This window comes from Babylonia areolata, chromosome 13 (assembly GCF_041734735.1).
Source record: "Babylonia areolata isolate BAREFJ2019XMU chromosome 13, ASM4173473v1, whole genome shotgun sequence".
Lineage (NCBI taxonomy): Eukaryota > Metazoa > Mollusca > Gastropoda > Neogastropoda > Buccinidae > Babylonia > Babylonia areolata.
In genome coordinates this window covers 10,557,538-10,578,799 of record NC_134888.1, presented here as the reverse complement: position 1 = coordinate 10,578,799, position 21,262 = coordinate 10,557,538, and the positions used below count along the sequence as shown (strand labels likewise).

The window sequence follows — 21,262 nt, the reverse complement described above, 5'->3', positions numbered from 1 at the left end:
AGTATTTTTTGTTTGTTTTTCTGAGCATTCTAACATTGGATGTGGTGGCCAAATGGTTAGAACGCTGGATTCTCAATCAACTCGAGTTCAATCCCCAGTTTTTGCCCACCTGGTGGGTTAACTCACTCTATACTGCTCGATGACTTCCTTCATTATACTGTCTGTACTGGCCATTTGTTTATGTACAAGAAAAACATCTTAAAAAAAAAAGAATGCAATTGCATACAGCGGGGAAATTTTGTCATAATATAAAGAATCGAACAGACTAACATTTCGCAGTTTCAAAGCACTCAATCAATTATTGACTGATTTATCATATTTTGAAAAAAATCTGTTTTTCACAACTGACAAAGGGGGTGAGTTTTTCTCATATATAACAGAAATTTTACAAATGTGGTCTTTTGTAACCATAGTCTCTTCCTTATTGTAGCAGTTGAATGGGCAAATGCATGTGCACAGTGGATATCCACTATAGAATCAGTTTGCATTCAGCTTCGAGCCACAGTACGTGCTGAAGTTGAACGAGACGCCATCTTGTCAAACGAGCGAGCGAGAAGGGTGACTGTACACTCACATGTATTGTACTCAAACCAAGGTGTTTTCAGCCACAATAAAAGTACAGGTGCACTTTTTGGTGACTGTAGAGTGGAGCTGTGCCGTTTAGTTTCACACAAAACCATTTACCTATGAACTACAAATTTTTTAACTTGCAGTACTATAGCTTACCACAGTAATGAAGCATTGTGCGCCAAAGCATACCTTAGTATAGAAAGAGTTAAGGGTGGAAATATTGCCAATCTTCCAGGTCAAACTATGTGCAGACCAGGTAGTGCCTGAACCCCCTTCATGTGTATATGCATGCAGCATTATCAAATAGGCACAATAAAGATACTGTAATCCATGTCAGCAGCCACTGGGTGATGGAAGCAAGAATATACCCAGCGTGCACATCCCTGAAAACCGATTATGGCTGCCTGTATGGCGGCGTAAAAATGGTTATGCAATAGCCCACACATATATACAAGTCAGCATGGGATTTGAAACCCACAAATGCATAAAAAGGAGAAGGGCATTCTTACTATGTTGTAGTCTTTTCTGTGTCTAGGTGTGTGTGTGTGTGTGGTATAACAAATTTGTTTTCTCTGGAAATCCTATGTCTGTTAACACCAAATTTGGCTTAAAATTGATTGGAAAAATAAGTTCTTTCCACAAATTCTAATTACAGTGACAGTGCATTTGTGTTAAGGACACAAATGTTTTTTAGTCAAACCAAAAATGTTTCTAAAGTCAGGTTGAATTAATGGGTCAGGAATAACAGTGCCTTGTTGTTGTAATTGAATTCGTAATTTGTCCATCACACCTGTTGACAAGTGAATATATATTGATATATTTTATATATAAATTAGATTATTATATATGATTATATTATTATTTATATATGAGTGTGTGCATGTGTTTGTGACAGTATCTACTGACCATGTTCTAATGTTGCTGTCATGATGAACACGGAAAAAGATCTTTGTCATAACTAAGCTTATTGTGCAAAGCTGAAACACATATTTATGCTGACTGCTCTGGATGTTGTACGTTCACATTTTGGTCCAATTACTGAATTAGTATGGGTTGCGAAAAGATGATGTCACGTTCTTGATGGCGCGTGCCGTCCGCCGTCTTGTGTAGATAGAAGACGAAGCAGAGACTGTGTTTACATTGAGTCAAGACCATGACTTCGTACTGCAGCATAGTCGGATGCATACACAGAGAGACGAGATGCCAGAGTAGGTCAGACTCGCATTTATTTTAGAATACCTATAGTCAAGACAACCCAGGGAGAGATCGAATGTCCGCCAAATTGTGGAGACACGTTGGCGAGAATGGATTGTGCTGATGAACAGACTTTCAACACTGTCAAGCCACACCATCAAAGGTATGTGTAGTACTGTCTGTTACACAATATAATATGTTGTCAGTTGCAAGCTCTGTTAGGTGTTCGATGATTTTATTAGTGAAAATTGAATTTAATTACACATGCTTAACCGTGACCCAACTAGTGCAGACTCCGGAACTACTATCCGCCTATGCGGAGAAAACGAAACTACGGCCGATAACCTCCCGGAAGTAGGTAACCTCCCCTTTGTCCCGCTGGCTAGCGCCCTCTTTTTCCGGCAGCCATCATGACTCCTGTTCCTGTGCTCTTCATACGGCTAAGTTTTTTCGTTTTTTTCTGCCTGTCTGTCAATTCTCTGGCGTTCTTGTTTGTTGTCAAATTATGTCTCCAACCAGGTCACATAATTATGTAGCTCGACTGGGGATTAAGGCGCGATCGCAATCGATTCGCTGACACTCTGGGCCCTCTACTCCTGGCCCTCTCAACAACGCCAACCCGCCGCCTCCTCCACTTCCTCCGCTCCCTCTGGTCGACTCCAGACCTCCACCACCTACATCTCCTCTGATGACTTCTAGAGGTTTGTTGCCACACACTCAGGTCAGTGTTGCCTTTAATGTCATTTTTATCGATCCGCGAATGCACTCAACGCGATCCGCGTTTTCTCGGCCCTGCCAGTCGGCAGTGTACAAGTCGATCTCCTCTATCTCTTTACCCATACCCACAGTTGCACCAATGGAATGTGCCACAATCCTTTTGGGGAAACAACACCACCAAAAAAAAAAAAAGAGGCAGCTTGTTTTGGATCCGCACGTTAGACTGGGCCCTATGTGCGATGCGTCCGTGGTGGCGGCCGTGACATCGGATCACGCGACCCCCCACGCGGCATGCCTCAACCGTCTCGGATCCAATGGCGACCGAGACGCGTAGGGATGCCCTCCCCTGGTGTAGGGAGGAAGGTGGACCACTAGGGGACAGGCTTGCCCATACGCGTGCACCCCCTCCTTGTCCGGATCACCCGATCCAAGGGAGGCAATCCCTGCTTCGGCACCCTTGCTGGTGACCGCTGCAGTTATTTCCCTTGCACCGGCACTGCTCCTCGCCTTCAGTGCGAGTGTGTGCACGGTCCCACCAAGCTATACGGTGATGACCCCATCTGTCACACCGCCAAGTGCTGCTGTTTCCCATCCTTTAATGGCGTCTCAGCAAGCTGCTCAACCAAACAATCAGCAACTCATCGCTAACTTGCTGCAGCAATTATGCACCACTCTGCCTCCCGGTGCCACACCTTGCGCCTGCACCACCCCTTGCCCACAGAGCAGGTACGTGCACGCCCCATTGGAACTTCGGCAGTGCTGGATTCTTCTGCCCCATTGCCTAACTCTGCTGTTACCCAGACTAATATTGGCACTTCCACGTTGGAGTGCCTCTTAATAACTCGATCCTGCCTCTCGGCAGTGCTCGGGCCGATCTTGTCTATCCCTTTATCCATCAACACACAACAGCTGAACGTCGGTCCTCTCGCAGGAGCTATTCGCGAGATTGGACCGTCGTTCAGCTACAGGGGGATGCACATCCCACGGCAAGCCGACGGACTTGTCACCCCCTCGTCCACGACACCCATAACACTGGATTACGGCGCCGTCATGCCACATGCCCCGACCGTCTCGCGTACGATGGCGACCGATTCAGGTTGGGATGCCCACGGCACTAAGGGACATTATAATTATTCCCCTTGCGGCCGTTTTCACCTGTGTCGGTTACGGTGGCATCAAACCACGGACTCTCACACACAGCATGACACTCCTCCCTCTACAGCGAGGACACGTCGCACCAGGGGATATGTGCTCTAAAGACACCATCCTTTTAGATGATTATCGGCGCCAAGGGAGGCAACTCCGCATTTGTAACCTAGGCGGTTGAAGCTGTAGTTACTTTCGCCGACACAGCACGTCACTCCTGCCCCCCCCGTGCTGTCCACCAACGATGTTTTCTTTCGGTTTCTCATTGGGTCCTCATGCCCAGTCATGGACTTTACACATCTTTGCATAGCAACTGCACTTTTCTTGCTGTTTCTCAGGCTATTGGCCACAGGAAATAAATCACAATATTTCCCCTTCTATCCTTTTGATTTATTATCACAATCAACAATCACGAAATATATATATATATATATACACACACACACATATACATATATTTCTATGAGATATCTTGCTACATTTATACACATTTCTGCTTTCACTGAAAGATGTGTACTTATCCCTCGGTATACACATGTGTGTGCGCTTGCGGGATAGGGAGTGCCCATCACCTGTCAGCTCGCACGGAGGAGCTCTACAGATCTGGCTGTCATGCCTAAGGCAAGCCCAATATGGTGACCTACCTCTGTCTCGTGCCACAGTTTCCTTCAAACACAAAAATCACTTCCACTATCGGCCCACATCCGTTGTGGAATCATCAGATCAAACCACATGCGCACCTCCATGCATTGACGCTCAGCCGCGCTCAAATGAGATAACCCTATAAGGGTACGTGTTTCCTTCCCTTCCTTTGATTCGAAGGGCTCTCAGTAAAGTGTGGATTCAACCCACCGACCCGATTTTCTTTGCGCTACATTTATCAGCACAGCTGTGGTCCACAGACCTCCCCCACCATACAGCTGCGGACCTCTGTCTTCTTTGCCTGCACCAATATCCTTAGGCGACACAGTACACTCTACCTTCATCGAATTCTACTTGAGGGACACCTATCGCTTTAGGGATGATGGCTCATCGACTTCTACCAGAGAGACGTCGCATGCCTGCGGGATGATGGCTCAAGAGGCATTGCTTCTGTGGTAGTTGCACAACAGGCCATCACAGCACACAGACAGTAGAACAGGCGAGCCCTCCACCTTGTCGCGCTATTCTGCACTAGTTGGGTCACGGTTAAGTATGTGTAATTAAAAGGAAATTTTCTATCTAAAATTACGTTTAAATAACATACTTACCGTGACCCAAATTTAAGACCCTCCCGTCCTCCCCGCTTCCTGTTCTCCCTGCTCGCTGCGCTGGTGATGGTATATTGCTGTCAAAAGAGGGTGCTAGCCAGCGGGACAAAGGGGAGGTTACCAACTTCCGGGAGGTTACCTACCTCCGGGAGGTTATCGGCCGTAGTTTCGTTTTCTCTGCATTGGCGGATAGTAGTTTGCACAGGACAGGAATGTCAGACCCCTGCTGGAGTCTGCACAAGTTGGGTCACGGTAAGTATGTTATTTAAACGTAATTTTACATGAAAATTTCCTTTTATAAGCATGATCGAGTCATCGATTGACTCAGTCCCAAGTTCGAACTATGAGAAAGACAAAGCAGCTTAATGAAAGGTTATTTCACAGTCTCACAGATTTAAAGAAAATACTGGTTGTGATACGGCGTATATTTCAAAACACTACATTACTGTCGATTCAAAATTGTAGAATTACTGTGTTGTGTATGGCACTTGTGTGTGTGTGTGTGTGTGTGTGTGTGCACACACCAGATTTGTAAGAGACTGATAAAAAAATATTTCTGAAATGTTTGTACAAATGGAGAAAGTAAATTAACTCATTTTTTTGTTTTTTTAGGTTTCTGACCATAGGTCAGTCTTCAGGGACTGTGTCAGATGTGGTTACAGTCTCTGAAGACTGCCCTATGTTCTGAAATGTTGGATGCCTCTTAGCAAACGAGTCTTATTTTACAACCAACAGTTATTGTTGTTGTTTTTATAAACTTTCTCCATTTGTAGTTTTTGTAGACTCAGTAGTCATCTTTCATTTTATAGCTGTACCTGTTTGTACTAAATTGGATATTATGTTTTGTTTTTTAAGTACTTATAACCTATGCAGTGGTCAGTGTAATTCAGAATGTATTATATACAAGATTTATTATTTATAATGAATAATTTGTGGCAGAATTTCTTATTCTGGAATATTTTATCTTAATGTACATGTTATTTTAGAACATCTCTCCAAGTCGTCTCTGTTACTGCATATAGAAATTTATTACTTAAAAAAAAAACAACTAAACCTCATTTAACAATCAATAATGATTTTATAGTTGTAAGCATTTCTTATTCTGAAATTGTGTTTCTTAATATTCACAGTGTGTTTGTGTGTGTGAGTTTGTGTGTGTGTGTGTGTGTGTGTGAAATGTACCTGCTGTATTGTATTACTTGCTTGTAGTTGCATGTAATTAGCTTAATATATGTTGCTTATATATGTGTATGTGGTAGACTTGGCTGTGGGCTGAGATAGTGTGTAGGGTGACTGACAAGCCTGTGTATGTACAATTTATTTCCAAATGCATGAATAAAGATGTGTTGTATTGTGTAATAACAAAATGTGTACTTGGTGTGCCCACAGGTGAACCTGCTTATGAAATGTACACTAATGACCCAGACTGGACTCCAACTCGGAATCTCAGCCACGCGCATGGGGATAACCTTCTGACAGAGGAACAAGGCTGAAAGCCCGGTAGAAGCAAGAGAACTGTCAGACAGAGTTGAACAAGTCTGCAGAGTCCACTGACTTGTCTTCACATGCTGAAGAACAGTTAGGTGTCAGCACCTAACAATCACAGCATTTTTCTCCACAAGGGACACACACACACATTGACAGATCTCACCTATACTTCTGTCGGCACACACACAGATCTCACTTCAGGTATCATTGAATGTATGCAAGATGAAATGAACAGACTTTTGGTGTCATATACTGTACCATGTCAAACTGATGCAAACTAGGCCTATCGGTTTGGTCTGCTTGGCCAAATTTCACGTGGCTAACAGTGAAAACACAAGCCGTCTTTCCCGGTCCGCTCTCAGCCAATCAAACGCCTCAAAAGGCTATAAGCGCTCAATCATTCCTTTGGCCAAGGCTCTCCACGCCATCTTGCCAGGTTTACGCTCTGTCTCATCTTACGCTTTCTTTGGCTATTAAGCGTATTCATTTGGCCTTATTTTGCTGCATGCGGCTTGTGTTTATTGTATTCTTACATTCTGTGTACTCGATTCGACTCGGCCCCTTCGATTCGTTCGTTTTTCTCTACCTCTAAGTCGATCCTGTCTTTCCTTTTTCTGTTGGGGATCGGATTTTTGCTGGGTGCCTAAGCGCGGGTACCATGCCTCGTATGCCATCCCACGAAGGCAGGAATCATGAGGCTGGGATTGAGAATCGGCAAGAGACTCTTCCAGGCCCGGAGCTCATGATTCCTCCTGATACGGATCGCGGCGAGGCGTCTTTAGACGCTGATCACAGAGGTGACACTCGTACCAGTAAAACGGTCATGAAGGGGACCGGGGGTAAAGGGGTATGAACGTCGCCTCCCGAGGTGTCCCAGCGCGAGGCAGGGAGAGGGGGGAGTGGCAAGTCCTCTCTTGGCGGTGGGAACTCCCAAGGGGAGGCCGCACCCGGCCGTTACCTGGGTCCCCACTCGGAGACGGCCCCCGGGGGCCCCATTGCTGTTCCCCTTCCTCCCTCCTCTGTCAACCCCTCTCCCCCACCTCCTCCTTGGGGGGAGAAAATTTTGGTTCCTGGGGGGGGGGGGGGGGGCCTCTACTTTGCCCACCCTGGGCCAAGCCACCCCAGTCTCCCCATGGGAGGGGATTCGGGGTGCGTGGCCACCTGCTCTGCAGGTCTTCCCACTATCCGGCCGGTCTCCCTGCTGGGGGAGGCCCGCACGTGTCAGGCGGTTCCGGGCAGTCAGCCTGCTCATCTTCGGGTGGGACTGACACCCAAGTCGGACCTGACCTCCCTCCGACTTGGCCAGGTTTTTCCCTACATAGAGGTCAAGGTGCCATTGACCCTTGGGGTTGGGGTCACAGGGTGGCTGATGCCCACGGGTGATTACCCCCATTCTACCCGTACTGGGTCGCACCTATGGTGCACGCTGCGTTGCTGGGAGGACCAGGGGCCAGCCCCTTGTCCGCTCCTCACCGGACCCAACCCAGCACATCTCACAGGGTGACACACACAGCCCCGACAAGTGGGATCGACTTCTTGTCGGTCAGGTCGAGCTCCTCGACCAATATTGCCACTCAGTCCACAAATCGGGCCTCTTGTCAACCCACAGGTTACCTCCACGGTCACAACGGCCTCCTTGTCAAGACCAGCGGCTGCTGAGGGGCCTCGCTCGGCCTGCAGTTCCCACCTACCCAGCCCTCGGTCCTACAGGGAGATGAGTGGGTGTTTGTCCCCTCAAACAACCATCCCAAGCATGGTTGGACCTACGGTCCACACGCTCCCCACCCGCTTCAGGCATCAAGGACATAACAGCTGTGGCCATGGTCCCTGCTCGGGATCGTCCCAGCTCATCCCGCTGGGCTGACCACAGCTCACAGGACGCCCCAGCGGGTACATCCACTTGGGATGGCACCCGGCAGGGGATGGACTGCGAACAAGAGTGGGAGCCCCTGTCTTTGGATGAGGACGAACAAGCGGATGAGCACTCTTTGCCCCCATCCCAGGGGGACAGATTGAGCCCACGCCTCCCTAGGGACCAGCCTGAACCAAACTAGGACTTTTCCGAGCTCAAACTGACCCTCCCCAATAGGGTCACGCATGCCGAATCAGTCCCTCAGGCTACTTTGTTACCCTTGACCCTCCTTAGGCCATGTGACTCTAACTCCAGAACCACAAGGCGACTCAGAGTGCCAGAAATGGCGCAGGAGGTTTCCACGGCTTATACCTTCTTCGACGCGTTCCTCCACAGGGCCAGTGAGCTGTGGGAACAGCATCCAGTTAATCAGGTCACGGGGTCTCCTTCCTCTGTCCCGCCGGGCCTCTTCACCGACCAGAGGTTAAACACTTTTGGCAATAGGGTAGCATCTGGTTTCACGGCAGCTGCAGACACAGCTACCAGCCTTCACTTGAACACTGTGCTAGCGCAGCATGATGCCGTTCTCCACCTCTCTAACATTCCAGTAGAGGAGAGGGCTGCCCTGTGGTCCATCCCAGCACAGCAGCACTCTCTCTTCGTCAGTATGTGCCCCATTTTGTCAGCCACAGAGCAGAGACAAACAGGGAGGTGGCCTCATATTTAGCCCACACCTCCCAGGGGTGCCAGGGTTCTGTGCCATTGAAGAGACCCGCCACCAGGGCCCTTCCATATACCACGCCACCTAAGTCAAAGCAGCGTGCACAGAATCAGCGGCAGAGGAATAAACCACCTCATGTCCGTCCAAGCCGACCGGCCATGCCCAAGGTCAGAAGGCAGCACCCCCAATGACTGGGCCCCGATTCAGCACTGCCAGTCGTTCAGCCCCTCCAAGTAGGAAACTTGTCACGGCATGCACATCAGTGGTGTGCTGTGGGACTCAACGACTGGATTGTATCGGTGCTAGAGTCGGGGTACATGCTGCCTTGGGCAGAGGACCGCCCCCCTCTAAGATCCACTCCTCCTCCTTTTGTGCCCAGCTCGACGGAGCAGGAGAGCGTCTTAGAGAAAGAGATATCGCACCTACTCCTCATAGGGGCGATATCTCAACTCTCGGACCCGGGCCCTGGTTTTTATGGCCGGTTGTTCATGATTCCAAAGGTCTCGGGAGGGTGGAGACCTGTCTTGGACTTGTCCCCCCTCAACAAATTCCTCCCCAAAATCAAATTCAAGATGGACACACAGGCACAGATTCGGGAGACCTTATCCATCCGGCATCCCGTCGTTACCTGAGGTTTGTGTGGAGGGACAAGATGTTCCAGTTCTCGGCCCTCCCATTTGGTCTGTCCCTTGCCCCATTCCTGTTTACCAAAGTGGTGCGGGAATTGGTGTCCATCGTACGGTCGGAATCCATTCGTCTCTGTGTGTACCTGGACGACTGGCTTATCCTGGCCCAGTCGCAGGCCCTGTGCCAGAGTCATACGGCCAGACTTCTAGACCTTTGCTCCCAACTGGGCTTCCTCACTAACTAGGAGAAATACGATCTGTCCCCAAGTCAGTCCTTCGACTTCTTAGAGATGAGATTCGACACGCGGTCCATGATAGTCTCTCTGACGCCAGATCGCTGGGACCATCTGGCAGGCCTCCTCAGCCACTTGCGCCGTTCCTCCCAAGCAACAGCGCGGACACTTTCTTCCCTCCTGGGCATGATGGAGTGCATGGCACCTCTCATTCCCCTGGGCAGGGTTCTCAAGCGCCCTCTTCAGAGGGCACTGAGGTTACGGTGGTCCCAGAGCACTTGGCCATGGCATACCCAGATATGTCTGGGCGAGTGGTTCCTTGAGGTGACATCAGAGTGGTTAATCACCCCTCTTCGGACACAGGGGGTGCCCATAGCCCCACCTACTCTTCAGGTGGCACTCTTCCCAGAAGCCTCCCCCCTGGGCTGGAGAGCCCACATGGACTCACTCCATGCAGCACGGATTTGGTCCCCGGAGGATCCCCAAGAGACTTCCCACTTATGTCTCTCCGGTTGCCGACCCAGAAGCGTGGGCAGTGGATGCTCTCTCTCTCTAGACTGGAGAAGTCTGATTGCCTACGCGTTTCCTCCCTTTCCAATTCTGTCCAAGGTGATACGGAAAGCCAGATTGGAACGCCCACAGCTGATTCTCATTGCGCCGAAATGGCCAGCCCAGCCGTGGTTTCCGGACCTTCAGTCCCTGACACATGTTCCACCCCTGAAACTCGAAACCAAACCTCATCTGCTGAGGCAGCCTCATTCGGGCATTCCTCATTCCAATCCTCAACTGCTCCACCTGCACACGTGGGTGCCGTGCGGTCGGAACTGTCAGCATCACCATTGAAGTCTTCGACCCCTCGGTCGGCCTCTATGTCGGCTGCGCTGACCCAAGGGGGTGCCTCCTCTGACCTCTCCATAGTCACCAAAGCAAGGAGGGAGGGAACGGAGACTTTGTATGACTTTCGCTGGAAGAAATGGTTGCGGTGGTGTACAGCTCAGGACGTTCCCCCTACTAACCCTACGAGCATGCAGCTGGCCAACTTTCTGGCTCACTGCTCCTCAGTTCTCAACCTGTCTGCTAGTTCTGTGTGAGGGTACAGGTCTGCCATCTGTACCACAATCAAACAGCTAGGTGGTCCCGCCTTTGAAGCGGATTTCCTGCTCAGAGAGGTGGCTAGGGGCGCCTCTCTGAAGGAAGCTAGAAACCCCAGAAGAGTGCCCCTCTGGGACTTGTTCCTGGTGCTGGATTTCATTCGAAAACAGCCCTTCGAGCCATTGGGGACTAATCCTTTCGACTTACTCACCCTCAAGACCACTTTCCTTCTGTTGCTGGCCACAGGCCGTCATAGAAGCAAGATTCATGGTCTTAGTGGAATGCCACAAGATCTGGAGTTTCCTTCCAGAGTTTCTGGCTAAGAACCAAGACCCCGAGGTCCCTTCCCCCTCTCTGAAGGTCAGACCTTTGTCTGATATTCTTGCCCAAGATGATGAGGATAGGCATCTCTGCCCTGTTCGCTGTCTCAAATACTATTGGGATAGGTCTCGCCATAGGCGTTCTTCTCAGAGGCGTCTTATCATCTCCCTCAATGAGAATTACAAGAAAGACATCGCTGCAGGCACCATTTCCAGCTGGGTTTCCCAAGTCATTCGTAGAGCCTACTCTTATGCTCACAGGGATATCAGCTGTCTTAATCCCAGAGCACACGAAGTGCGGGCCATAGCTACTTTGGCTGCTTTCCAGCACTCAGTGCCACTGCAGCATGTCTTGGAGGCAACCTTCTGGCGGTCTGAGAATCTCTTCATCAACTTCTACCTCAGGGATTTCCATATGACCAGGGCTGACGGTTCCAAGGGGATTTCCTTTGTCACGGCTAACACTGCCGTCTCAGTTACAAGGGCTCCCCATACGAACCAGTAGGCGTTGCCCTCCTCCATTTGCTTTAAATTCTGCATCAGTTTGACATGGTACAGTATATGACACCAAAAGGAGTTTGTATTATACTCCATGTTTGGTGATACATATACTTACCATGTCAAAGTCGAATGCCCGCCCGTCCGTCCGTCCCTGCGTCTCTGCCGTGGTTCTCATGGGGCATTTTTTTTCAATGGCCACGGAATGATTCAGCGCTTATAGCTTTTAGAGGCGTTTGATTGGCTAAGAGCAGACCGGGCAAGACGGGTTGTCTTTTCACTGTTAGCCACGCGAAATTTGGCCAAGCAGACCAAACCAATAGGCCTAGTTTGCATCAGTTTGACATGGCATGTATCACCAAACATGGAGTATAATCTCCTTTTGATGGAAAATGTCAGACTGAAAAATGATATAGAAAATTCCAAATATGCAAAAAAAGTTTTGAGAAAGATGATAGAAAGGTCTTTTTTTTTGGGGGGGGGGTGTTCAGGAATACAGTGACACCTTCCAGTGAGCTTTTTCCATAGTAACTGTTATGTTTTCCTGGCTGCGCACAATATGGTCAATCCACAACATAACAGCTGCTACATATTTCACCAATGCCAGCCATGCATGTACAGTGTGCTGACTTCACTGCACTGTCCTTTCTCATGATGATCCTGGGCCTGGAAAGAGTCTTCATTCAGCCGCTGGGAGTGGAGAACCTGAAACATCAACATTTCAGAAGGGTTTTTTTGTTGTTGTTTTTTAGGGGTGGGTGTGTGTGGGGGGAGGTGCTGGGGGGTAAAATGAATACTTATGTACGTCATATTTGTTTAGTATGTTGTGCAAGTGTATATATATGCTATGCAGAGTTTGTGCGTGGATGCCAATTGATGACAAGGTTGTGTGTGTGTGTGAGTGTGTATGTGTGTGTGTGTTGGACTTGAATGGTTGAAAGGTGATGTTTTATGAGGTCTGGTTTGCTATGGCTTATTTAGAGTATTTTTGTTGTTGTTGTTGTATACATTGTATGCCAGTTTGTTTTTGTTTTTATGTCAGTTTAATTTTGTATGATTTCTTTAAATATTCAAACAAGTGCATGTGTCTTAAGATTTAATTCATATTGTTCAGTGTTCTTGATACATTCAGTCTTCATAGATTAACACTTTGGCTGCTGATGTTGTCTTTCGGCACCCGCTAGGGAGGCTGCCGATGTCGCCAAAAAGCGACCAAACCAGGGTAGGTCATTCACAAACCAACCACTCTTATTTTGGGGAGATTTGAAAGGTCATATTTTGTGCATGTGACCAGGGGAGTCCCCTTCTATCGATCAACACCATCTTTTCAGTACTTCAGCAAATTTTTGAGTGAATTTATTATAGTTTTATCCGCAACTTCAATCTTTTCATTTTCCAAAACGGCTGCATTGACAAGCAGACAATGCTACTTCACAACTGAGCAAGTTATAGAGCAGCTGAGACTGCAGCCAGGCCAGCAAAATGAAGATTCGGGCAAAGAATTCCCGTATGATGATGAAGAAGTTTCATGGCCTGAGGGGGAGAGTGATTGTGGCGGTGACTGGGCACCGAGCCAAGTACCAAGTCGCGAGCGTACGGGGTGTGGCCAGACGAGTGGAGCACTTGTTCCTGTTAAGGCCACCACATCTGCAGCTGTGAGTGATTGATAGTGAAGGGGAAGAGAGTGTTGCTGAAGTCGAAGCGTCTGTTTCACGCCCGAGACCAACAACACAGTGTGGCCGTACTACACACCAACAACCAGGAGGGAAGGGGTGTTCTACCAAGCCCTGATTTGTTTCAGTGGGTGTTGTACCGCATGGATGATCCCTACTGTCCTGCAGAATGGTTTCCAAATTTTACTAAAAAAAACCAAACAGGTAAGAGCTGTGTGTGTGTATGTGTGCTCGCACTTGTATGTCACTGAGAGTATGTGTGACTAAGATTAGGTTGCACTTATTTTTTATATGAACAGATCAGAGGTGCACTGTTCATTTACTAGTAGCACATATAAAATTATGTGTGCATTGTATCAGACAAGTGGGCATTGAAGAGCAAGAGCAGTATGTTTATTTACCACACAAATATTTAATGTCAGTTGTTGTTTTTCTTGTGAAGATTATGGAGATACACTGTGTAAAGCAATGCCAGTGTAAAAAATCTATGTTTTTGCTATTTGTGCACTTGTTTATGAGTATAATATCTTTTATTTGCAGTATTTATCATTAGCTGATAATAAATCAGCTGTTATATAATTATTACTGATTGTATTTTACCTTTTTTTTGCTCATGTGTTTCAGGTGTCCTTATCAACACAGACAACTTCTGTCCAGTGGACTTCTTTATGCTTTTCTTCCCAGAATCAGCATTCCAACTCATGGCTGACCAGTCTAATCTGTATGCAGAGGAAATGCTGTCAGGCATCACTGAACTCAGTCAACATTCAAGGCTGAATGCTGCCAAAGACGTCCCTGAGATGAAGGCATACACAGCACTTCAGATCGCAATGGGGCTGTGTTGTAAGCCTTAAATTGAGGACTACTGGCAGACATACTGGCTGCTCAGCCTGCCATCTGGAACCATAATGTGCAAGCAGCCATTGTGTCCCACTCAGTGCTTTGAACTGTATCATACTGTGGAGGACTACAGGAAAGCAGCAGCAACCAAAATTCACAGTCTCAAGCAGTGAACAGTTCAGACCTGTATTTGTATACATATTTTACCTCCATTCATTTATTTTCTGATTTTAGTAGTATTTCACTTTCATCAGATAGTTGTAATGTGTATAGTTCCACCACAGTAAGATATTTCAAGTGAGGACACTGTGAAACCTTCAAGTGAAGTGATAGAAATCATTTTTCTACAAAAACGCAAGTTCATTTTGTGTTTCCCATGGATTATATTCTGGATTACACCATTACATGGGAAATATAGTTGTACTGAAGACTTCAGTTTGTGAGTTTGCTTTGTTTTCAACTGCAGTGCAGTGATGTTTGTGTTGTACCTGTCGTTGTTTATGTCTATAATGTGTTGAAATGCAAAATTTGGATTAAAAAAAAAAATCAAAACATAATAACACAAAAATCAAAATCTTTCACTTGTACCAACATCATTCATTGCTCCAAAACACAAAAGTTCCATCATTCTTCTTACAAAAAATTTTTTTTAAAAGACGAAAAAAGACAGGAAGTCATTTGGTTCAAAACAAAAAAGTTATAGTAATTTGAAATCGGTAGGTGTCATTTCTTGCTCTTTCTTGAAAATCAGCTTGTGCCAGGGAGTGTTGCAGTCTAAACTCGCTGGTGGTGAAAGGGTTAAGTGTTCATAGATATGTCAGTGTGAATTGTACTGTAACGTTATAGTTTTATGTGATCTCTTGATTATTTAAGCACTTATCTTTTATTATTAAATATAGTTTATGTTTGCATTATGAGTATGAGCAACACAACCACATGTGAATTTCTCTTAGGAGATATGTGACGACTTGATTTTGGAAAAAAAAAAAAATAACAGATGCGTTAATAAATATCCTTACTTTTACAATCTGCATATATCATTTATGACATATTCAGTTTTACTCTATCTCTCTCTCTCTCAAAAAAAAAAAAAAAAAAAAGAAAGAGAAGAGAAAAAAAATATATATATTATACATATCTCCTGCCCTCCATCTTTCTGTCATAGTGATACACTGACACAAGTGGTGAATTGTACATATACAGCTGATGACATATATAACATGACACTTTTTTAACTTTGTTTCTGTAGATCATGTTCTGATCTGTAGCTTCACAACATCCAGGTTGATTTAAAAAGTGTGGACTATGAATTATTTTAAATCTGCAGTTCTCTCTCTCTCTCTCTCTCACACACACACGCATGCACGCACGCACACACGCACACACACACACAAAAGTAAATCATGCAGTTGACACCCTTTCCCTTCACACATATTTACATCACTTTTCAAATTGAAAACTACCATTTGCATGCACTTCTCCCTAAAGCAAGACATCTAGAATGATTGTGATTCAATGCACGCTGACTGATCTAAAGTACAAGTGGCAGACTTACCTTCGCAGTGACAACATTACATATGTTGCAACATTGCTAATCCAGCTGGTCAGAAACTGTCGGTAGACTCCATGGAAGTGGCTTGAAGTCCTACTGTGTGTAAGCAGATTTGTCAAGAGCAAAATAATTATTGTACAGGTCCCCATACTCAGACACTGGGACTGAGGTTTGACTGACTAAAATCCCTGTCTCCCTTCAGTCGACATTTCATAGGGATCAATGTCGCCAATCACCTAAGTTTTGGCATTGTACCATTCCCTTGCTTCTTTTGGTAATGTTTTAACATATCGAATGTTGTTTTGATAAAAATTTGTCTTTCCCGCCATGATACAATACGATCAGCAACACAGCGTTTGAACACAACACACAGCCAGAGTCTGTTTCTGTAGACCCAAGATGGCAGAAACGTCTGGTTGCTGGTGTGATGAGCGCGCAAGTTTTCGCAACCTATGAAGGAAAAACATCTGAACAAAAACAAAGCAGTAGAGTTCAAAGACAGCAGATCTACAGTGTAACTGTCTCTTGCGTCATTCTAATACTGTTGTTTTAGGGAAGCACTTTTCTCTGCTTTGTGCAAAATATCTCTATATATCCTAAAGTACCATGCCAGCATAATGTACGGACCTGTTTAAAATCCGTCCTGACGTCCTACAAAAAGTGTTGCCATAGTGCCAGTAAGACGTCCACTGACATCCTGCATGTGTTCCGATTTTTCTTTCATTGGACGGAGTGGTTCAATGCAGATAAACAGACTCTTGAAGTTTTGTTTGATGCATCAGGATTATAAAAATATTATTTAAATAGCATACATCAGGTAGAAAACCCATTTCTACTCAGTGATTTGCTAACTGGACCACCACCTGGAACGTGCATGGAAAGGGGATTGCATATGTGAAAAAAGGTGCTGAAAACTTTGTCCAGTAAAGGAAGTAGCCCCAGTCAACGGATTTACACAACTTTGAAGTTGTGCTTGTGATTATGGATAGATATAGCAATGGAGAAGGATCCCTCTTGTCTGATGATTGGTTTGAACACAAAGGTGAATGACGACAGTAATGAAACTGACAGTCCATTTGATGGTTATTCAATCCGTCTGTCCAATCAGACAGTGTTTCTGGGCAAGTGGCTAAGAGTGACAGAATACATGCAGCAACCGTTGGAGGAGGGGGAGAAGAGGGAGAGGAGTGATGCAAGACGAAAGGTCGAATGCCTCCCAAAGGGTGTGGAAGTGGGTCTGGCAATTGGAGGCATGTGAACTCACATTTCAATGCATAGTGCAGGAAATAGACAACTGCCAGTGCTCCATGATTTTCATGAAATGCAGGGTGGAATGTGCACTGGACGTGAAACACCAGCTTTTTGTTTTTGACGGGGTTTTTTTTTTTACACTGAATCAGATGGTTGACTTGTCTGAAGAGGTGGTAAAAGCTTGCCTGCTCAGTTTCTGAGAACATAATTGACTTTTTATGTTGATTGTATCCATGTTTATCATTGTTGGGACAGTTATTCACTTGGATGTCTACACGAGGTTTGATTTGTTTTTATAAACTTGTAGCTGGTTTTAATTTCTTCTACAGGTATAATCTGATAATAGGCATGCTATTTCCAGCTGTATTTTGTTTGTTTCTTCATGGATGCCATTCTGTGGATGTGGAAATATAATTTTTTGTTACACAAAAATTATTATGTTCACTTTAGATGGCTGTACAGTTATCCTACAGTCAAACTGATTGGTGAAAAATGCTCAGATTCAGACTCTACATTTATTTTCCTTCACAAAAACGTTTACTTTCTTTCTGTATCTCCTATATTTTTTTTTACTAGAATTTAGATTTTTTTTGATTTTTTTTTTAATAAACCCCAAATCCTCAAAATTCCCTGGCAAGGGGAGATTTTTTTTTGTTTTGTTTTTTAATACAAAATTATCTGGCACTCAATTTGTTAAACAAAATCCCATCCCTCCCATAGTACATCATACTCCCCTCATTTGTTTGCTGAGATATGATGATGATATTGCTGCAGGAGGCCACAGAAGAGGAGCTGGAGAAACTCCTGGACAAAATCATGGTACTCTTCAGGTTTATACATGGTAAAGAGTGAAACAGCTTCCTCCTTATCTCTCTGTCTGTGACAATCTTTCTCTCCCTGTCTTTCACTCCACCCATCTCTCTCTCTCTCTCATTCTATTTCTGTCTGTATTCCTCACTCTATCCCACATTGATTCAGTTGGTCAAGTGCAATGAGGAAGATATGTGTGCATACATATTTGTGTGTGTGTGTAAGGTTGGTGGTGGTGAGGGGCAGGGAATGCTATGCTGAGATAGAACACATGTAAACATATACAAGCAATTTGTTTTTGTTGTATGGACCTTTTTGTTATTGTGTTACGTTGTATGGATTATGTTAATATTGCAAGCACAGTAACTCATTGTGCTCTTTGAATTACAACAATTACATAGTTTGGTTTTTTCAATCCAGTATAACCTTTTACTACTTTTAGTACACATACAATACAGTACTAAAGTTTCATAGCAGCTAGGCCAGAAACAACACCATAACAAACAATTTGCAAAATTTGTCAGTTTTTGTAAATTATTGAGCTGATGGAAAAGTAACTGTACTTACCCATCAGTTGAAAAATTTTCAGAAAACATTGAAAAAATTCTTGTTTAAACAAAATCAAGTACTCTCGGTATTTTTCTGTCAAACTTTGTGCGCTTGCATATATTGGCCCTAAGTATGTGTGTGTCAGATTTCATGAACATACCTTAATTAGAAGATTTTAATGTGGTTGCTATAGACATGTTCGAAAACTCTCAGTACTTAATGACTTTCCCTAGTTTAGAATTTAAATCATAACAACCTTTCACAGAATCGTCCGATTAACAAAAGTTATTCAGTTGGAAAGTCCTTCCATTGCAGATGCATAAATTAATATATTATTCATTAAAAGTCAACCTCTGGTGCAAAGCGATTTGTTTTGTGCTGAAGGGTCACAAATGACTCTGTGTTTGTAAAACAGTGCAGTATCATTATGTATGAATTCATTTTATGGAATATTTTAAATCTTCCGTCAACTACTTGATAATCCAGGACTTCCTCAAGTGGAACATTTTGAGTGGATCATTCTGAAAGTAAATCATAACTATCGTTCGAAACAGAATCAATAATGAACTGCGCTCACCTAAAATTAGTTTGTTTTTTTTAATGGAGGGGAGTGTAGGGGAGGATGTTTTACTGCCTTATTTGCTTAACCTTTGTTATGTCGTTTTACAGCTTGGTATTTGTATGTTGACTTCAAGGTAGTATTTGTTTGATATGTTGTGCAAGTGTATATGCTAAGTTTGTATGTGTGTAAATGCACATACTTGTTTTTGAATGCAGACCACGTGCAAATTTCTCTTTGGGGACAATAAAGAATAAAGTTGACTTGACTTGTTCTGTTACTGATTTTAAGAAGTGAAATGATCCCCTTTGTGGTCAGGTGGGCAATAAGTGACATATTTTGATCAGATTTGATGTTTCTGTGCTTGTTTGACATGAAGTGTTGCACTCAACATGCCTTATCTGGGATCTGATTTGAAGACTTTAAAAGGCAATTCAAAATGGACATAAAGTTGTTTTGACAGAGTAAAATTGATTAAGAGATGAGCATGTGGAGAAAATGAATATAATCAGGCATCTCAAATGACTGTCAGGCTCTGGTTGACAAATTGTTAATTTGTGTTCAGGGAAAGATGTGTTTGAAGCTTTCTACAAGAAGGATCTGGCCAAACGACTTCTGGTTGGAAAAAGTGCCTCTGTGGATGCTGAGAAGTCCATGCTGTCCAAACTCAAACAAGGTGAGTGTTCATTACAAAATATAAGCATATCCACATATTCAAGTTTATTGAAATATATATCCAGATCTGTGTCCATATATTGTAGAAACCAGTATTAGAAAACATTCCATAGTTTTGTTGTAAGTTGGTAGATCAAATAGTTCTCTTCACCTCACCAAGACAGCTTGGCTGGATAAACTTGACTCTCTCCTGCTTTTCAGTATAGTCTACCCTGACTGCAGTGCACTTTATCCAGCAGTATTAACTCTTTCCGGACGAAGGAATGCTCACGCATTCCTACACAAAATGTATTCGGTTTCAGACGAAGGAATGGAATAGCATTCTCCGAAAGTAAAATTCCATCATGCGCTGTACACGTGATTTTGTGATTAGCCAAGCAGAGTGCGCTATTCTGGGTCACTCCACAATCGAACAGTATGATTGGTTAATATGGGATGTGTGGCCTGTCTCGCACACACGCTGACAAAGTCACTGACCGGTCGTCTGCTCGCGTGCCAGCCTGTTAGCAAAGCGGCCTCTTCTCGGAATGTTGTGAAGCGAACAAGGCAGTGACGGCAATGTTTTAGGGTTGCCGAAGTACTTGAAATGCTACAAACTGAAGGGTCGGACATTGAAGAGGTGGATGATGACGAAGAAGAAAGCGAATTTAATGCAGAAAGCGAGCATGGGTATGGTGATTCGGGGTGAAAAATTGGCAGTATTTTCTACATATGGCAAAACTGTAAAAATAAGATGAGAAATTTGATTTTTTTTACATGTAATAGCTCAACATGTAATAAACCAGTTCTGAAAGTTTCATTTTCTTAAACAGTATTTTGTATTTTTTGTAATTTTTTTCCTAACCCTTACAAATGGGCCGTCTGTGGGGAAAAGCAAGGGAGAAAACTTGTCGTCCCGAGTGAGTTAAAGCATTGCTATCCCTGCGTAGAAGAAGGTTGAATTTGCGCCTCCTAAATGCCTCAGTGTCATGAACAGTGTCATCATTCTCAAAACAGTGCCCTCGAAAATAGGGGGGGATTTCAGTTTGAGGAATAGAGATTTCTTCTTCTTACCTCTTCACAGTGTCAGTATAGCCTGCCTGATGAATGATGTTATCCTCTCCAAGTCTGGAGCCAAGGAGCTTCGTGTGCAGTGGGGTTGGTGTCAGCCACATGTCTCTGAACTTCAGGGAGTGACAGGTCTGAAGAATGTGTTCTGGTGTTTGGTCTTTGAGACCACTGGAGCAGATTGGAGATGGTGCCAGCTTCATCTTCCTGAAAAGGTGGGCATTGAGACGGCAGTGGCCAGTTCCTAATCTCATGATTACCACCTGCTGCCAGCATTCAAGGACACGGAGAAGTCAGATGGAGCCAGGTCTGTTGAGTAAGGGGGATGGGACAAAAGTTGAAACCCACAGCTGGCAGCCTCAGCCACTTCCACTTGCATTGTGAACTGGTGCATTATCCTGCAGCAAATCAGACCCCCTGCTCTGAGTTTTCCTTGGTGTATAATTACTTCTTTAAGAAGGCACAGTTCTCAGGCATAGTAGTATCCAGTGATGGTGTGACCCTATTGCAGGTAGTCAACCATTATGATTCCCTTGCAGCCCGTTAACAGAAGCCATGGCCTTTCCAGCAGATGCAGCTTGTTTGAAAAACTTGGGATG

At 44.9% G+C, this 21,262-nt stretch overlaps 1 protein-coding gene across 1 annotated transcript in view; it reads left to right on the top strand.

Moving 5' to 3' along the window:
* LOC143289050 (cullin-4A-like) overlaps positions 1-21,262 on the top strand; it is a 200,259-nt gene that overhangs the window by 110,019 nt on the left and 68,978 nt on the right. The window contains exons 13-14 of the mRNA XM_076597859.1: positions 17,798-17,864; positions 19,507-19,617. Coding sequence (XP_076453974.1) covers positions 17,798-17,864; positions 19,507-19,617 — 178 coding nt within the window. The remainder of the gene's footprint in view (positions 1-17,797; positions 17,865-19,506; positions 19,618-21,262) is intronic.